General features: G+C 34.0%; 1 protein-coding gene across 3 annotated transcripts in view; it reads left to right on the top strand.

Moving 5' to 3' along the window:
- LOC130448322 (protein Skeletor, isoforms B/C) overlaps positions 1-19854 on the top strand; it is an 83272-nt gene that overhangs the window by 36264 nt on the left and 27154 nt on the right. For 2 of the 3 annotated variants that reach the window (XM_056785611.1, XM_056785612.1), the window contains exons 5-6: positions 4000-4259; positions 16614-16713. In XM_056785611.1, the coding sequence (XP_056641589.1) occupies positions 4000-4259; positions 16614-16713 (360 nt within the window). Of the gene's footprint in view, positions 1-3999; positions 4260-6420; positions 13465-16613; positions 16714-19854 lie in introns of those variants that run through there. The other variant, XM_056785613.1, reaches the window with a different exon arrangement.

Here is a 19854-nt window from a genome sequence, read left to right as displayed (position 1 = left end):
TCTAAGATATTTTCAAATTAACATTGCGTTTTGTAATCAGTCCGGGAAATGTCCAAATTATTATTTTGATTACTAAAAAATATCCACTGAAGACTTCCCTTCCCTTTTTTCCTCTCTTTTCTCATTTTCTTGATCGATATCGAAATGGGTTTTTACGAAAAGATGGACGGCATTTCAGTGGGTGTTTTATGTAGATGATTGAAACATAGATGTGGCCGTGTCTGTGGTGTACCTTAACTTAAGCATCTAGCAATATATCAATAGATCTGAGTTCAATTTCTATTCCGGCTTGTGCGAATTATTTTTTTATTATCAAAATTAATCATAAAGTAAGTCTTCTCTTTTATTTATTCTCCTAAACCTAAACCAAAAGGGTGATATCGAACTCGTTCTAATTTTTCACTATTTTCATGAAACAGAGTTAGTTTAAAAATGTCATAGAAAGCATTTCACTATTTTATGATAGTGTCATTAATTTTTTAAATAGTAATTTTGTTTTTGGATAAGTACATGTCGATTTTGTGAGTCTGCTACTGCTACATGGGAAAGATACAAAAATAAATTTATGAATGGCGAATCTATTCAGGATTAACAGTTATTTTGATTGAATTATTACAATGTCCTGAGTCTAAGACAAGTGTACAAAGTTTAGATTAAATATGATCATTCAAAGTAGGATAAAATCGAGGCCAAAAGTCAATTACAAACGTTTAAACATATAGATGAGAGTAATAGAAAACTTTTATTAAACTTAAGATGAATTTTTATTTCGAATAATTCACCGCGAATTTTTTTGGTGCTGTTATTGGAGTCACTGTTTATTTCAACATCAACACACATTCACAAGTTTCGATAACCAAATTATCGTCTTCAGAGACTGAAATTGAAAAGTGTTTAGCAGGAATTCCTCTAACGATTCTAGAACATTATTTTTATTTGTCATCAAGTTATACAGTAAAGTCTCACTAAAATATCGTAAAATTCAAAATATTTCCCTTCATTTTGATATTTTATGGTTGTTTTGACTTTATCTTATAGTCTTTATTGAGACGTTTGATACTCTTAAATCACGTAAATTATAATATAATATTATATATTATTCTGTTTGTACCGATTAAATCGTTTAGCGGTTATAAATATAAATTAAAAATTTGATCTACTTTCTATTCCGTTATACATTCAATGTAGTGCTATAACGGGAAATTGATTTCCTTGGTTATTATAAGAAATAAAATAAGACGAAGAAAACTCAGAATGTAATAGCATCTACGAGGGTTGTCTAAAAATTATCCAACATCACACAGAAACAAGACATTTTTTTTCTATAACCATTTTACAGCATAGTCCTATGTCTACGAGGGATGCTACTCAAGTTTCGAGATATGGCAACTCTGTGAATATGTCAAATCTAACATTACCATGCGTGTAAACTGATGTAGTATGATCCAATATTATATAAATATTTGGCTGTCAGGAAAATTTGTTCGTGTTGGATACCTCATAATTCGACAATAGTTAAAAAAAGCTTGTGTCGTTTGGTGCCTGAAAATGTGGAAAAAATTCAATTACTTTGCTTAAAAAAACGTCTAGTAACAGATGACGAATCATTAATCTATGCATATGAAGTTGAAGCTACCAACAATCGATTGTATAGGTCTTTCAACACGAGCCAAATCCAATAAAATTTGTTTGCTGGTGAATATTTTGAAAAACAATGAAGCCATATCCTCAAAATACATGGCGAGCAAAAAATTGTCGTTACCTTAAAATTTTCATGTTCTTTGACATTTTACGTTTTCAGATAGTATTCGCAAACTGTACATCATCGCATGTGCTTTTGTAAGCTTAATATGATACTGTATAATAAAGAAAATGCATTTTGTTCTTGGATTTAATGATTTATTCTGAAAAAGCAACAAATTAACATTTTGGGGAAAATTCAACATTCTGTTGTTAGGGAAGATATGGAACGAACTAAATAAAAAAACTTGACACTAATAACTTGTATTCCCTAATCTTGCATTGATGACTGCTTGAAGTCGGCGTGGCATACTTTGAATTAAGTTGCGGATCACATTCTGGTCGATGTTATCCCATTCCTGCAACAGGAATCTTATAAGCTCCTGGGCAGTTCTTAGTGCTGGTGTGTGTCTGCGGATCAGTCGTCCCAAGTCGTTCCAGACTTGTTCCATGAGATTCATGTCTGGGCTGCGGGCTGGACAGTCAAACTGCCTAATTTTTACCTCATCCATAAACTCTCTGACAGTTCTGGCTGTATGTGGTCTCGGATTATCATGCATAAAAATACTACCTTCCCCCATAGTCACCATGAAAGGCATAACATGGTCTTCTAGCACCTCCGTAATGTACCTGTGAGAGGCTAGGGAGCCATTTTCTATAAATACCAACTCTTTACGAGCTTGTGCAGTGATTCCCGTCCAAACCATAACTGACCCACCGCCAAATGGAAGACGCTCGCCAGTGCAAACTTCAGCATATCTTTCTCCAGGTCTCCACACTCCTCGACGTCCATCTGACGCAGTGAGGCAAAAACGCGACTCATCTGAGAACAATACTCAGCTCTATTCATCATCATTCCAATGAACGTGATCTCTGGCAAATGGCAATCTTGCAGTCCGATGCTGGTGTTGCAACGGAGGACATGTAGCCCTTCTTCTGCATGATAGTCCAGAAGCATGAAGTCTTCTTCTAACGGTCCATTCACTAACGTTGACATTTCTCACTTCTTACAACTGATTTCGTAGTGAAACCGCAGTAGCTGTCCTATTCCGCAAACTTGTGAGCACCAAAAAACAGTCACCTCATTGAATGGTAACTCTTTTTCACCCAGACCCTAGTCTTTTAGTAATCAGGCCTGTTTCTAGAAAGCGCTGGTACACCCTTTTCACACCACAAAGACTAGCATCAACAATTCTTGCAGTTTCACGTTGCCCCCGACCATCTTGTAACAGCGCAACAATTCTTGCCACAACAATTGGATCTAAAGGCATTATGGGCCTGTTATATCACTACACTTTGCAATAGTTAGGTTTTACACAAAGAATCAACACTAAATTAGAAAACTGGCAAGAGAAATGTGTATGATCAATTAGCGCAAAAGCATATTTTTTATCAAAGTCGTACTCTAGTACATCGATTGACAGCTGTCAAGTCTCGGAAAAAATTTGCTTCGGCGGCTATTAATCCTTATCAATATTGACGCTAAAATTATCCGCAATTTCTGAATTATTCATAATTTCTGAAGTGACCTCAATTTTGCTCGCCAGTGTAGATTGTAACATATGCGATAACTTTCTCTTCTTGAGGAAATATCTCCTCTCCAAGTAGAACTGTTGTTATGTATTCTTCTTTGGACTCAGAATAAGAAGGAGAAGAAAACTGTGAAGAGACTCCAGTGAAAATTTCAAAGCGTGAGGCAATGAAAGCTTTAGAAACTTTACACAAATATTTCTAAATGTCAAATATAGGTAATTCTAATATTTTCAATTGATAAACAAACATAACCGATTACTTTAAGTCATAAACTTTACTGTATTGTTTTTTTTTTCGACGCAATACATTATGTATGTACATATAACCAAAAATACGCATTTTTATTAACATTCTCACCTCTAAAAATGGAATAACGGCACATTTCGACCTCTGTAAGCGGGGGCCTTTGTATGTGAGACAACAATAATTTTAAACCTGCTTAATTGGAAAACTGGATTACTGAAAACTCTCAATAATTGGTACAAATGTCTTGGTCCCTAGAGATCCCAACTAATCAGGTTTCACTCTGTATATTGAACAGCGTAGTGGATAACGGATCTCCCTGTTTTAGTCCTGTGTTTGGTCTAGAAACATTTTGATATTCTTTGATTTGCTTTTACCTTACTTTTTATATATTGGATTGTCATTATCGTAAGACTTATACGCTTTTTTTTGGAATACTAAGATCGAGTCGAAATATAACTAATAATTTTCTTTTGGTTTCAGATGCCAAATTTTGGGTAGGAAAAGGTAGTCGACCGACACCCCAAGGATATCGTGTACCAGATGAAAATGGCAAAGAAAGTCCGCTAAGAAAATATGATAGAAAAACTATAGTACTGACTCTGCCAGGAGATTTAACAGTCTTCGATATCGGTCATTTTGGAGTATGGTGTGAAGAGTTTACCGTTGATTTTGGCCATATATTGATACCACAAATTCTTAATATTCCACCATCTTTAAAAATGCTCGGTATCAGTCCACAGGTATGTATTTTCTGTGTTCAAAATCCTAGTACTTCTACAAGAATTCATATGGAATATGATAAATAATATAAGTGCAAATCAATCCATTGCACCAGTTTCACACTAAATTAAAAAAAAAAGAAAAAAAATTAAATGCAAATTACACCAAGTAGAAAAAGAAATAAATCAATCAATGAAGGCTCTACCACAATTACGAGGGTTTATTGAAAAATATATTTGCGTAGGCTTTGAAATATTCTCATTGAAATTTTCGTTTAACAATATATTAATACAAGATACGAACGCAAAAATTACCTCTAATGTGCCATGAAAACACGAGTTTGACATACGAAATACAAACAACATTTTTTGTATAACCTTGAATGTGAATTTACATCGTATCGTACATATTTAAAATAAATACTTTCAATACGTGGTTTTTTGTGTTGATAATTGTTTTTAAACGACTGTTGTTTTGAAAAAAGTTCATAAAACGTCACCGTGGATGGAAATCTTCATGTCTACTTTTACAAAAATACAAATATAAATATCAGACAGATCAAAGGAAAAAAAGAATTCCTTTCGTGATTATCCTTTGATAAAAGGAGTATATTATTTTTTTCAAATAATTCCAATACTTTTTGAAGATTATATTTCTGAGTGCTGTTGAGCTTCTTCCCATTTCGAATTCCGTGAAGTAGATAGTACTAACCATTCAATATCTCCACCAACCCTAATTATAGTATTTGTTACATTAAGTTTGGCAATTGAAATGAATATTCTGAGAGTTTCATTATTTTCAATATCGTGGGGTATGTACTACATTTGCGTAACTGAAAATTGTACCAAATAAAGGTAACTACAAAGAAAAATTCCTTTAGGTTAGTTTTACAATATACTACAACTAGGTGTGTGTGCTATTGGGTGCTATTTAGAATTTCAGAATCTAGATAAATTGATTGCACAGGAAAAATTCGTTCTACTACTTGGTAAGTTCAAATATCTTGTTTTTCAACGTATAGTCCAGGAACCAAGAGTTTTTATCTGACACTAAAATCAATAGAAATTATTTTTGGTATACGAGCAATTTTTGACTACTACTTTAAGAAAAAAAATGTTCTGCACGCGAGCGGCTATGGAAATTAAAGAAAACTCCGGGGAACTCTCAGAAAATTGGTATTTTGTCAATAACGTGGTAGGAGTTGAAAATTTAGAAACAATGTATATGAACAAACTCGTTGAACGGGAAAATCTTCACAAAAACTTTTTTGAAAAGTGCTATAATCATCCACGTGTCAAGGACCCCGTGACGCTCGTCTAAAATGTCTAAATCTCCCTTCTTTTTTGGTAAAAATTTCCAAAGTAAAGGAGATTTGGATGAAAATACTTCAGTAATTGGTATATGCAGCTGGCAACTGTCAAAATAGGGTTTGTTCCAGGATTCAGTAGGTCAAAACTGAACAAATGAGATACAACATTCATTTCCACATAGTGTTTGGCCAAATTCAATCACACGTTGTTTTTTAGTTTTCTCATTTTTTTATTGATATCTTCACGATTGACATGAAAATATAAAAGTGCAGATCCCTGAAAAGGCCAATTGTCATTCTAGTCCCAAGACTCTGCTCTTCTGATAAGGATAGTAAGTCTATCTCATTAACTATAGCTTCATCAATGTGAGAATCCGTATTTCAGAAACTGTTCTTTCTCGCAGTGACCTTCATCTTTGGCTTGGTAATCTCAGGCCTGGTTTTTTTGAAATACCAAGCGATGATTTCTCGCATGGTGATTTGAATAATTGAATAAATATTATGTACTTTTGGTGATAACATTTAATGAATTAAGAATTATTTCCCCTTCTTTCCCACTTTAAAAAAATTTGTTGCAATTGATGTGGAACTAAAGAAAACAATGTGAAACGGATTTTAATTTGACATATAGTATTATCGTAAAGGTGCTGCTAGAGAATGAGAAATAAATTATGAAATATTTCTTCTGCTTCTTGTTTTGATAAGTGCATTGTGCAATCTCTCATTTTGCTTTTTCTTCTGATACAACTTCGCCAAAATGACGCATAATAATCTAATACTAACTGCTTGAATGGTGCTTCTGCAGTATCGCATGTGGGTTTAGCAAGTGTCCCTCACAAAACGATCTCTAATGAATGTTTCTGTTGTTACAGAAGCTACAGCAGACAGATGAATCAAAATCACCCAGACCAACAGTGTCGCACTCGAGACCATTTGTCGGGGGACACTTGCAGGCTACCACGTACCGTCCACCATTACTGTCTTTCTTTGGAATCGGAAGAAGAAACGATAACAACCATCAAAGCACTGTGAATCATGTTCCTGGACAATTGGAAAATATACCATTGAAACAAAACCATCAATTGAATAATGAAGAATTAATAAAAGCACAGTATCAACCGCTGAACTTCCAATTAACACATCAGAATCATCAAAACCAAATTAATAATCAGCAACAGATTCAAAGCCCGTTCATTAATCAAAATAGTCAGTTTCAACAGACTTATCAACAACATAGATTTAATCAGCCACAACATTCACAGTACCAACAACTAAAACCATATAATAATTATAATGGACGAAATATTGATATCCAGCAATCCATTTCTCATCAAATATTACCCGATCCAAGACAAGTATATCAAGTACAACAAGCTGCCCAATATAGCAATCCACAGATAAATTTCCAGCAGTATCTGAGAAACGGCAGGCAGTACGATGAACAATTTGTTTATGACCGTATATTACAAGAGAAAAGGTTGCGTGACGAACAACAGCTGCAAGCACAATTAGACAGACAGTATAATAGATTTCAATTTAATGGTTATAATCAGTTAGGTTAGACATCGCGGTTCTGTACAACCATCATTTTTATGTATTTTTTCTGAGTTTTAAGTAAAAAACCATTTGATTATATTAGTATGGTTTCAAAGACCATGTTATCATACATTTGCGTGCATGGGAATCGGCCCAATGTGACCTTTTTTAATTATTCATTAGTTGAAAAAATATTTTGTTTGAGAGCCAATCTAATATGCTTTAATGTGAGCTCAAATTTCCTACGTTTAACAAAATGAAATTAATTAAAACTTAATATTTAATTTCTTAATAATGAGTATGACTTTCTCTTGCCCTTTCACAGACGATAAGGCACAGTTCTAATCAAGTTACCCATTGTTTCTTGTGGGATGTTGAACTTAACTTTTACTACTGCTACAATAAGCTCTGGGATCGATTTTGGGGTATGAAGTCTATCTCGAATTCTTCTTTTTAGCTTATCCCATGAATGTTCTATCGAATTTAGCTCAAGACTGTATGTTGGCCACACAATAAGCCGAAAACCGTCTCCTGCAATGTAATCTGGCGAAGTGTAGCCTTGCGTTGTCAAGCATAAAGGTAAATACGTGACCAATGTACTCGACGTAAGGGTACCACATGAATTGCTAAAATCTCCTCGATATATCTATCAGCCGTTAAACCTCTTCTTGCGTGAACACTAATGAACACAGGGTCAGTCCGTGCTCCTATAGAGGTTTCACCTCAGATCATGCGGGAACCACATAAGCACACCTCTCTTCAAAGCAACTATCTGCGAATCGATCTCTTGATCTTTGGTAAGCTTTTCGTCTTCGGTTGCTACCATGAAGGCATATATACATGAATTTGCCTTTTTTATCCCTAAATGTATTAAAAAAGAAAAAATCGGATGGTTCTATTAAAAAAAATTTGATATTTAAGAATTTAAACTTTGAACACTCTTTATACACACCCTGTGTAAAATGAAACATTTTCAACATAGTCTGACCTTGCTAAAAGCAACCGAATAGAAACCATTCTCATATCTTTAAGGGTATTCTCGTAAGAAAATAATTTATAAAGGTCTGCAGGGGTCAAATTTTTTACAAAAAAATCAATAAATCAAAAAGTATGTATTTTTCGATAAAACTTTTCAGATAAAGTATACTAAAATTTTACGTAGGTTTTAAAAATATATTAATATATAGGGTGATCTATCTAATTTTCATGATTTTACTATATGTATTTTGCCATATACAGATAGTTTTAACTCGTCCTGCGACACTCTGTATAGCATGCAACACTACCATAATATCGATTTGACTACAAAACTTTTCAAAATTTATTAAAATTATGCAAGTAGCTTCCATTTAAATCGATTGGTTCTGTACTAAAAACTCATTTAGTATAATGCAAATATATTTATTTTGTATAGTTATAAAAGCAAATATTGAAAGTCAGTTTTTTGAGCTGTACCTAATTTAATTTTATTTATATCGTCATAAATGTAGAATGCTAATTCAAAAAAGTTCCATGCTACTTTCTATTTATACCACACTTTACTCTGTTGGGACGTTACAAATTTTGTAATCAATATTTAACTAACCTCCCTTTAACCAATTAACTTGAAATTTTGTATGTTCACTTAATACCGATGACAATACAAAATACCATTTCAAAATCTACGATTAAATCAACCCTATAAGTGTTCTATAAAAAATGGCTTCACTGATCCGCACCGTGCGGATAACTCGAATCCCCTCATCGGCAAACCCAGCGTCATTGCTCCGAGAGACTTCCACGATGTGATTCTCCATATTCTGATATGTTCTTGGAAATATTCGCTTTTTATATATTTCGGCATTTTCTTTCTCTTCTGAGAACACACACACAGTTACGAATGCGATTAATGCCGATGATGTTGACGCATTTTGAAAAATTTATCTGTTTGATACGATGCGAAATCATAGACGCTGAGATTAATGCCTCGATTTCCCTCACGATTGCTAGTCGTCGACGACTACGACCCTAAGGCCGCCGTTATACATCCAGGCGACAAGTGTCAGACAGCAGACGATGGGAGTTTAAGTGATTGAGGTGATAACTACTGCTTATGGATGAAATATTTATCGTTTGGGCGTGGTGTTTATCAAGATGTCGTATAGAAAGCGTCAAGCAATTTTATTATTAGACAGACGAAAAAATGAAAAGTGTAATGTCCGCCGTATCAAAAAGTCCCTTATCCCTCTATCGGGATATTAGAAGCCGCCCTAAAAGGTTTTTCCAGTTTATACGGACGTCTATAAGAAACTTTGATATCATTTTATCAAAAATCAATAGAAATCTAGAGCGAAAAATAACCTGCAAGATGCCGCCAAGGTTTTCTGTAAGGAAAATAAATATAACAAAGGTTTCATTTTATGAAAAGAGTGGCTACAACCTGACAGTACAAAAACGTCAGACGCGACACACTTAAAAAACCAATTTGGTTGCGTTCCATTTCACTAACACCCTCCCTTGGGACGCAACCCCATCTTCATTACACAATACAAATGTGTAGTATTGCCCTTAGTTAAATTATCAGCAATCATTTCCTCGCCCTTAATATAACAAAACTTTATCTTCAAATTATTAACATGATCTTTGAGAAAATAATAACGCATGTCAATATGTCTTGACCTAGGTAAGCAGCAATCATTATTGGACAATTATTGCACTCGGGTTATCACTAAATATGACGACTGAATTGCTCTGTTCTTGGTCGAGTTCAGTATGTAGTTATTGGAGACACAGCGCCTCCTGCGCCGCTGATGACATCGACATGTATTCAGCTTCAGTTGTAGATAGTGCCACAGTCTGCTGCTTGTGTGACCGCCAAGATATACCAAAAAAATGTAACCCGTGCACGATTTCCTATCAGGCACATCGCTCGCCCAATCAGCATCACAATCCGGTGATTTTCTCATTAGCTTCTTAGGTATATACCAGCTTCAAGTCTTTAGTACGCTACAGATTTCTAAAAATTCTTTTTACCGCAGTCCAGTGTGCAGCTGTAGGGTTTTTGTTGAATCTGCTCAGTGTATTTACTGCAAATGATATATCCGGCCGGGTACTTTGAGCCCCATACAGTGAGGAGCCAATAGCTTGTTGGTATGGACACTCAGAAATTATTTCATCTGCCGTTTTACCACTAAATTTAATTCCAGTTTCAAATGGAGTTTTCACTTATGTACAATCTGACATTACTGACATTGGCTTTTCGGTCCAATATCTTTCATTTCAAAGCATTCTTTTAGTTTTTCTTTGAATATAATCTTTGTATTCTGAATTCAATTAAAGTTTCCAGAGTCGGCTGGCCTGCTTGAGTCCATATATAGACTTGTGTAGAATGCATACCTGAAATCCCAGTTTATATTCTTCTGGATTTTGCATGTTAATGTCTCTATCAATCTCTCCTTGTAGAAAAGCAGATACAGCATCTATTTGGTCTATTCCAATCCATATCTGGCGGCTAAAGCAGATAAGTAGCGAATAGTTGTGTACCTAACAACTGGTTGGTATATTTCTTCGTAGTCTTTGCCCCATCTTTGTGCATAACCTATCACTAGCCTAGCCTTGTATCTCAGAACATATCCACTCAGGTCTGTTTTGTCTTAAACAACCACCCAGAGAGATCTGTCAAAGTCCATGTTTTATTTTTCATCAAGGAAATATATTCCTCGTCCATGGCTCTTTTCCATTCAGTAGCTTGTGGTGATGTGAGTGCTTCTTTTACAGTCTGTGGATCTGTTAAAGCTTTAAACAAACTCAGTAGGTCTCATTTTGTTTATTCTGAGATCGTTTTGACCTCAAGGTTACATTACTATTATAATCTTGTCTTACTGGACATGGGGAATGATAAGTTTCATCAAGTTCTCCAGTATCAGTGTCATACTCACTTGGGTCTTAACTATTACTTATTCGGATCTCTACTGGACATCACAGGTGCAGATGTGGTCGACTCCTGAGTGTGTATTTTCTGGCTGCCCGAGTTTGTGCTTTCTATAGAGCCGGAGCTTGCAGCAGCTGATTGTTTAGCTTTTACTAGAACATAAGTTTTACAATCGATTGGTACACTGACATTTTCAATGAACTTTCCATAAAAGAAACATCTCTACTTTTCACAACTTTGTGTGACTTAGGATCCATAAAGCGATATCCTTTTGTGTTTTCGCAAATATCATTTTTACTGACTTTTTATCCCACTTTTGGATTTTTTCTTTGGGCACATAGACCATAGCTGCAAAGCCAAATATTTTCATGTCTGATAAATTGGGTTTCTCACATTTCCAAATTTCATATGGGTTTTTACCTTGTAATGCCTTTGTCAGAGAACAATATATGCAGCGGTTGCCAAAACTTCGGCCCAGTAGTTCTTTTCCAGGTTGGCATAGAACAACAAGCACATTGCTTGTTCTACTAGAGTCCAATTCAATATTTGGGTCATGCCATTTTGTTAGGGAGTGTACGGAGTAGAGGTCTGATGAATTAGACCATGATTCGATAATATTGTTGCAGTATTCTCTACTATTATCTGTGCGAACCTTTTTTATCTTGTGATTCAATTCATTCTCTACTTTCAACTTAAAATCTTTAAATGTCTCTAAAATATTCAACTTGTCTTTGAAAAAATATACATGAACCATTCGTGTGATCGTGTGAAGTCATCAATGTGAGTAATAAAGTATTTCATACCTCCAAATGTTGTATTTCCCAAAGGGCCACACTAGTCGGAATGTATGAGCTCTAGTCGATGGTTCAATAAACGCTAACAAAGTCATTGAAAAACGTCAGTCAGCATTATTATCATCTGCTGAAGTGTGTTATCTACAAACAATGTAAAACATAAAACAGGTGACGTCGCCTGTTAACTATCATCTGGAGGTATAACGCCGGTGTAATGGTTTCATGACTTTCTTAACATAACAGCATCTTTTTGATATAAAGCCACGAGTCCATAAATATTATTTATATTATTTATATATATATTATTTAAAACAGCCAACAAACCCAATGAACTACTAATATTTTTGTCTGTTAATCATTTTTTCGAAAAGCCAATTTTTATAGAAGTAAGATATTTTTTTCATTATCCTTCTCTGGTTGTTCTTCATCTATAGAAACAGACCACTAACGAGCTTTTTAAGAATAATAATAAAAAAAGTCGTTTTCTCTAAACACTAGCGTTTCGAACAAGTGCTAAGAGACAAATTTTAAAAATGACGTATTAAATGAAAACTGATTTATTTAGAATGTATACATTAGTTTGAGTGGTTTTGCGGATTCCAAACGTGTATTGTAAATTTGTATAATTTGTATTCAAAAGATTACATAATGTTTATTTCATTCTGTTAACCCAAGAATTAGTCCGGTCAAATTAGATAAAACAATAAGAGTAAAGCTACATAAATTCCAATCAGTCAGTAAAATTGTTTAAAATACAATTTATCATAAAAAATCTCAGACAAAATTGTAGATCATGAAATTATTTACAAAAAACTAATCAATACTTTTTTTCCTACGGGCCACCGTTTCTGAGATATAACGATTCAAAAAGTTGTCAAACTTGTAATGTTTGAGATTTACTGCCGTATTCAATGATTGCACGAGAAATACCAAATAATGATTGATAATTTATTTGATGAACTCATGACAGTTTCCACCAGTCAACAGAAATTTCTTATAAATACTCACAACAAGTCTCGGTTCATAGTTCGTCGATCGTCGGTGTTGCAGGTTTTCTGCGGTTTCTCACTCTCTTTTCATTCAGCCAAAACCAAAAATAAATAGGCAAACACAATCCAACGCAACGACCACAATCCCAGCTCTACAGAGGAGCTATTCCTATATCAGGGTTCATTTGGTGCAACAATTAAATACGACAACTTTTACAACTTTTTGAATCATTATATCACAGAAACAGTGGCTTGTAGGAAAAAAAGTATGGATACGTTTTTTGTGAATAATTTTATGATCTACAATTTTTCTCTTAAGTATTTTTATGATAAAACTCACCGTTTTGTTCAAAATTCCGAAAAACTCATATTTTTGACCTTTAACCTTGAATAAAATTTTCTCCATACCCGGAAATGGTGGGGAACATTCAAATTCTATGTTCAATTGTATTTTGAACAATTTTACTAATTTTCAGCTTGATGAGAATTTATGTAACTGCGAATGTCTAAATTTACCGGATTAAATATGATAATTCATTTATTGTCACACTTTTGCGGAAAAATCTGACATTTATGCGGCCAGCTTGTATGTTTTATTAAAAATCGAATCATGCTCGCTTTAATTATGTACATATTAACAATACCTATTGTAAATTACTAATTTTGTACAGTTTTGTAACTTATGGCCAGTAGGATCAATTCTCTATTTATATATTTATTATAATAAAATATATAACTACAAGTTGTGTATTTATTAGTGAGATCGATAACTACAAGTATGTTTTCTCCCACCTTCACAAGTGTTTTATATTCTATAGTATATTTCAGAAAGATATAGAGTAATAAAACCTCATTAGCTATGTAAAGGGACAACAGAGTGACCCAACGAATATTTCATTGTAAAATTCTTTCTATTTATCAAGTGCAGGTAGTACCACCCGGGTTGGGTCAATATATAGGTTTAGCCTATTGTTATCCATTCACAAACACTGCAAATATGATGTCAAAGGCGCGCTGATAAGATACTCGTAAAAAGGAAAGAATTTTATTTTAACAGAATAAAACTAATAGAAGATTAAACGGTACCTGTTAAACGCAAAACGTAACTGTATAATCTACTACCTATGTAATCCCTACACAATATTTCGATATTGACACTTCAGGCCAGAAAATATACTTTTCCTAATTCTCTTACGCAATTACTTGAAATTTTAATATTAAAAACAATAGTATTTCTATGACCGACACCGAAATTAAGCCGAACTGGACGGAATTTCCCATTTTATTACTCTATACCTTTGTGAAATAGACTATAAATACAATTTACTGGAGTGGGGATAATCGGTATGTTCAGTGTAAAGGTAGTCACGCATCGGACGGATCGGATTTACCGAGTGTGATTGAAAACATTGATTCAAATGTATCTGCGCGCACAAATTCGCGTCGTACGTATCGGAGATATCGGATACGAAAATCCGAGAACGGACATTCATTCCGAATAATCCGTACGGAGTGTCAACAGTATAAGGAATATGCGCGCCCCCTTCTTTTTCTCCGTACGGATCCGATTGTAATTAGAATATTCAGTCCGACGACAAAATGTACTATTTAGTTTACTTACCATAAGAAAACTATTAGGCTCTGTTGAGGATCAATACCACGTCTGTATGTTGTATTCTGCCTCTGTAAATGTAGTCCCAAAATGTCCAATACTTCAAAATACTTGATAGTGGTCATGGGGAAGTATTGTAAAAATCTGGAGTCATCATCAATGAGATCAGGGAATAATGTGTGATATTCTCCATACTCCTGTCTCTTCTGATTGATTTGATATACCCAAATTGAGGGATACCTGGCCAGTTTATGCTCTTTCTCTTTTTCTTTTACCAGCAAGCAAGAAACTATGATAATTTCTTCAATATCCATATTGTACATTTCACAAAAATCAAAATTTTGATAATAAACCAAACGCATGAGACTTCCACGGCGACAGGATGCCACTACCTTAAGTGAGAATATCAGTTTTTAATGAGCTCCAGATACTCTTTTTCGTAAGCGATGTGCGACTTTGTTGGAAACAAGTTATTTATGACCTCTTCTGCCATTTTACGTAAAGCTGGAATTGTGCAATTAAATTTTTCTTGTCGTTCTTTGTCCATTTCGTATTTTTTCAGAAAAACCTCAAATTATTTCAATTTTGACGCGTCAACAAATGAAAAGTCGAAACTTTCAATTGTTCAACTAGTTTATCAGTGTTACCAACCAATTTTAGTTACCACAGTTTTCCTAATATAATGTATATAATTTAAAATAAAATAGGAGAAATTTTTTATCACACTTCGCCGACTTACTTTCAAAATAACAAGACATTCTAGAACAGTATTGTCATAGAAACGACCCGCGGGCTGCTTCTGACCCCTGGGTCGTATCAATAAGGCCCGCGATCGCAATATGTAACAGGAAGAAGAATCATGTTTTTTAGAGCTTTTAGACTTCATTCGATTCCTCTACGGATGTTTTAAATACTCTCAAGTCTAAGGATGTTTATAAGTAATTTCGAAGGCATCGCGTTCCTAGACAAGCATGAGAGAAAGACAGTATCGCCATCTCTTAGCAGCAAGTGGGAATATGTGATTATAAGTTATTTGAAGGTATTTGTACTTAGAGGCCATTATACAATACTATCTTACGAGTTTTTACCATTTCTATAGTTAACATCACCTAAGTTAAGAATTTCAATATCATTTATCTTTCCCAGCTTGAATGAGTGATTTACTTTTGTTATTAAACTAGTCCGATGCAACTCTTGCGAGTGTCCCCCTAGAGGTTCTTGACTTGAGTAAACAGGAGTGCTAGCTATCCACACTCTCGATTTATTCTATATTCACGTCCACATGTCCATTGATTCACTGATTCACGCCTGAACTTTAGAGTTCTCATCTCTACTTCTTATATAACCGACCATACATTTAACTATCCGTTGTCTTCACTTTAACTTAAGATTGTCTTAACAAAGACCGGATCTCGTATAATTATTTGGAGATATTTGAACTAAGAGGATAGTTCAATTTAGCGTCCATTAAGTTCTAGGGTAGTGCTATTCTGGTATTGCCAATTGAATATCATAAATTTGGTCTTTGCTACATTGATTTTGATCTCGTGTCTGTCCATGTCACCGTTTCTGTTTATAAGCAACTGTAGTCTCTAGCCTCTAACGCATCTTTTGCTGCAACAATCTCTGTAGCTTCTTCAGAAACCCCGTCTCTCCATTTTAACCTTTATTTCATCTAATCCTGCCAATTTGGTTGTTATTATGTCTGTTTCCTGATCCTCTGTATGAGCTGCAGAGATCAATGTTATTTATACTTCTGCAGGTGTTCTTTTCTTGGACATATTTTTGATTGATTTTGATCCATGTATTTGTTGAGAGACTTGAATTTTGAATAGTTCGAGATAACGTTGATTGACAAGCATTATAAGGCTTTTCATCTTTAGCCTCGCCAATCGATTTTATCAAGATGTACTAACTCATCCATCGCTTCGATGTTTTATTCTCCAATCGCATTTCTTGTAGTTTCATATTTTTTACGGCAAATGTTCTACTCTCCTAAGTCAGAACTATGTCGCGTAGTTAAGCTCCTGCGATAATTTATCAAAGATGGTACTTCTAGTGTCGAGTTCAGCATCTAAAGATATTTTTTCCAGTACTAGATAAATTGAATGGTGTATGATATAATAAATGCATTTTCAACTAATTTTAAAACAAAAGAGACCTAAAATCAAGAGCATTTAGATGTATTAAAGAGATATTATAACAATTTTTTTTTCAATTTCAGTCAAAACTTAATTGCGAAGTACTTCTGGATAACCTAGCATTCGAAGTTAGATGGGCTGTTGCAGGAGAAAGTATCGTTATTCAACTTGTGGCAAAACTCAGTAAGTATTTTCACAATTTTCTCTAGTATTAGTTTAAAATGTAGCTATCAACCTTAGTGAAAAGGGAACTATCAAAATTATATTTTATAATCAATATTTACTTTACTTTAATGGCATTCAGCAATTGGGTACGTGTTAATGTTAGTTTTAGAAAAGTGTATTTTCAACAATAAGGAGGTTTTCATCACTTTTATAGAGCTTGAGAAATGTTAAACTGTAAAATGGTAAATGTGGTGGTAGCTCGTCTAGTTACTTTTTAAAGAATTTCGAAATATATTTCATTTCTCTTCTAAAAAGGCTTCAACATTTGAACACATAATACATTTGATTCAATCTGGTCTGGCTCTTTCTCATTTTCTATTCACTTTCGATACCGCAAATTGTGTGTAAACACCTTTTTTATTTTCGCCGCCATAAAACCTGATACATTTTTGCTTAACTATTCGTCCTTCCACCTTCCAATGTATTTCTTTGAGTGTCGATAAGTTTATTTTGTATTCCAACATATCTTTCGCAGTTTTCTCAATTTATTTCATTGTCAGCATAGTCCTAACATTCCATGATTCATTCTCACTATATCTTTTTTTTTGTTTTCACCCTTAGTTTTTATCCACTTCATTGCATTGTCGATTTTCATTATATCTATTTTCTCTGATTACTAGTTTTTTGGCTTCTTCTCTTCAGTCCCCTTTCCATTTTCTGTATAAATATCGTTAACTGCACGTCTCTTGTCGATATTTTCAATAAATAATTCTAATTTGTTTTATACTTAGTTTTTCAACCATTTATAACATAACACTTCTAAAATATATAACATCACACAAACGACAACCACCATTTCTGTTTATCAAAGATAAAATGGCCCGCGAGCACAGATAAAAAATTCTGTGACCCGAGCTTGTTTATTTTATATGAAGAAGAGCTCATTTTATATGAAGAGATCGATGACATTCGACCTACTTGTGATAAATGAAATTCTCAATTCACTCGAAAAACAAAAGAAACGAATTAGATATATAAACATGATTTGAAAAACTGAGGAAACTGAAAGTTGGCATTTATTGGCCCTGCATTTGCAATTTCGGGCCGGTCAATCGCATCGTAAATAACATTGATTCAACGCCTCATTAGTCGCAAGCAGCCGAGACGGCTATTTGCTATATGTCCATCAACGGGCCAGGAAAATGTTATAGACGCAGGCACTTTCCCAGCAGTTTCTACAGTGGCCGTCCCGTCCCAACAATGTTTGTTCCACGCAAATGGGATAAAGAATATCCTATGTTCTTCCTTATAAGCTGACAATTTCAACATAACTTTTTCAATATTAGATTTATCAAGCAAAATTCCAAGTAGACTTAAACATCATTCAATTTTACACCAAAAAGCTGCTCTTTATAAAACTCCATACTGTATACCGATTTCGGAATATTTTGATTTGAAAATTATGAAATATTAACCGATGCTGGTATATAGAGTATTGATAGAATTATTGATTATTCAAATTTTTTGTCGCGTGAATGAGACCCCATAGATAAAACGAATAAAATTGGGACTGAGGGTTTTTCTTTCTTGTAACGTTTCACAAAAATCCAGTCTAATCAGTACGGGATCTTGTTTTTCCAAGGTTAATAATTATGAGCACTGACCTATTGAAGGCCTTTAGTCTAAGAAACTTACTAAGTAAAAATGCATTTAGAGATACTGGAAATGTGAGACCTTAAAAATAAAATCTGGTAGGCCAAGAATAACCAGAACCATTAATAAAGAAAATATGATTTTAAATTTAGTTGATCAAAATCCAACAGTTAGCACAAGGAATGTGGCAAGACAAGACATTACAGACAAGTCCAAGAGCGGTTAGAATGGATTTTTGTCAAACATTACAAGAAAGGACAGCCCTCAATACAAATTTTTCAAAATGTATCCTTTTTATGAACGAGGTCACATTAAAAGTTATTATTTGGGCCGTAATTGGCCGTAAGTGTCGTAATTGGTCAAGTAACCATTTTACGAATCGATGGATTGGTAGAGGTGTAGAGGCTCCGATTAATTGACCTCCTCGGTCTTATGATTTTAATCCCTTGGATTACACAGTTTGTTCGTATCTCAAGGAAAAAGTTTATGCTGCAAAGGTAAATTCACCTCAAGAATTGAAGGACAGAATTCAAAGTCACTTGAATGACCTCATAGCTGACTCCCAACTGTTTAATGTATTCATTAGATAAATGATAATCCTGTGTATTCGGGAAAACGGAGGACATTTTGAACTCCTACTCTAATTGATTTCTATTTTATATTATTAAATTTCCATCTTGTGATTTTTTGTTCAATTAATACATTTATCATTATTTTATACCATTAACGGTTATTACTTCATAATTTTCAAATCAAATTATTTCGAAAATTACACAGTATCGAATTTTATCAAAAGTACTTTTTTGTGTAAGACTAAATGATGTTCAATGTTCAAAACTGCTCGGTACGAATCGTGTAGATAGCGACCTCTATGAAAATAATTCATAAAACAAATTAATTAGATGTACCAGCTTACAAAACGTATTCATAATTATTATAAAGTTTCAATACGACAAAAATTTTACGTTACGTTTGAAAATTTTCTACCGAGTTAACACAAATCCTAATATAAAATATACCAACCAATTAAATCCCCAGCGACAAAGAAAAGTCAAAAACTTCATAAATAGTTTCCAATTCGGACTGGAACTTATAAATACAACTTAAGTTGCTCGTACTTGTGAAAACTTCAGTTTGACATATTTCAAATTGAATGACTTGTACGTCAATACCAAACTGATGTCTGTCACACGTTCTGTATGCGGCTGTGCCAAATATGAATGTGGAACAATAACCTCGGATCCGAAAATCACTTGCGAAAATTGTAAAAGCGTTCAAAAAGAAAGTGATTACAATCAAAATGAGACTCAACCGAATTTTGAGTTAGGAAATTGGAAATGTGAATGCTTAGGTTTTATATGTCCTGAAAGTATTATTAAACCCCAAGAAACAGAAAAGAGAAACGAAAATGCGATCAAATATACAACATTATTATGTAAATGCTCTTGCTCTTGTGCAAATCGGGAGTTTAAAGAAGATTCTGTGGATATACAAACGCAGACCATG

The sequence above is a fragment of the Diorhabda sublineata genome, chromosome 8 (assembly GCF_026230105.1).
Source record: "Diorhabda sublineata isolate icDioSubl1.1 chromosome 8, icDioSubl1.1, whole genome shotgun sequence".
NCBI classification, from domain to species: domain Eukaryota; kingdom Metazoa; phylum Arthropoda; class Insecta; order Coleoptera; family Chrysomelidae; genus Diorhabda; species Diorhabda sublineata.
Note: the sequence above shows the minus strand (reverse complement) of the source record. Positions and strands in the feature narration are given on the sequence as shown.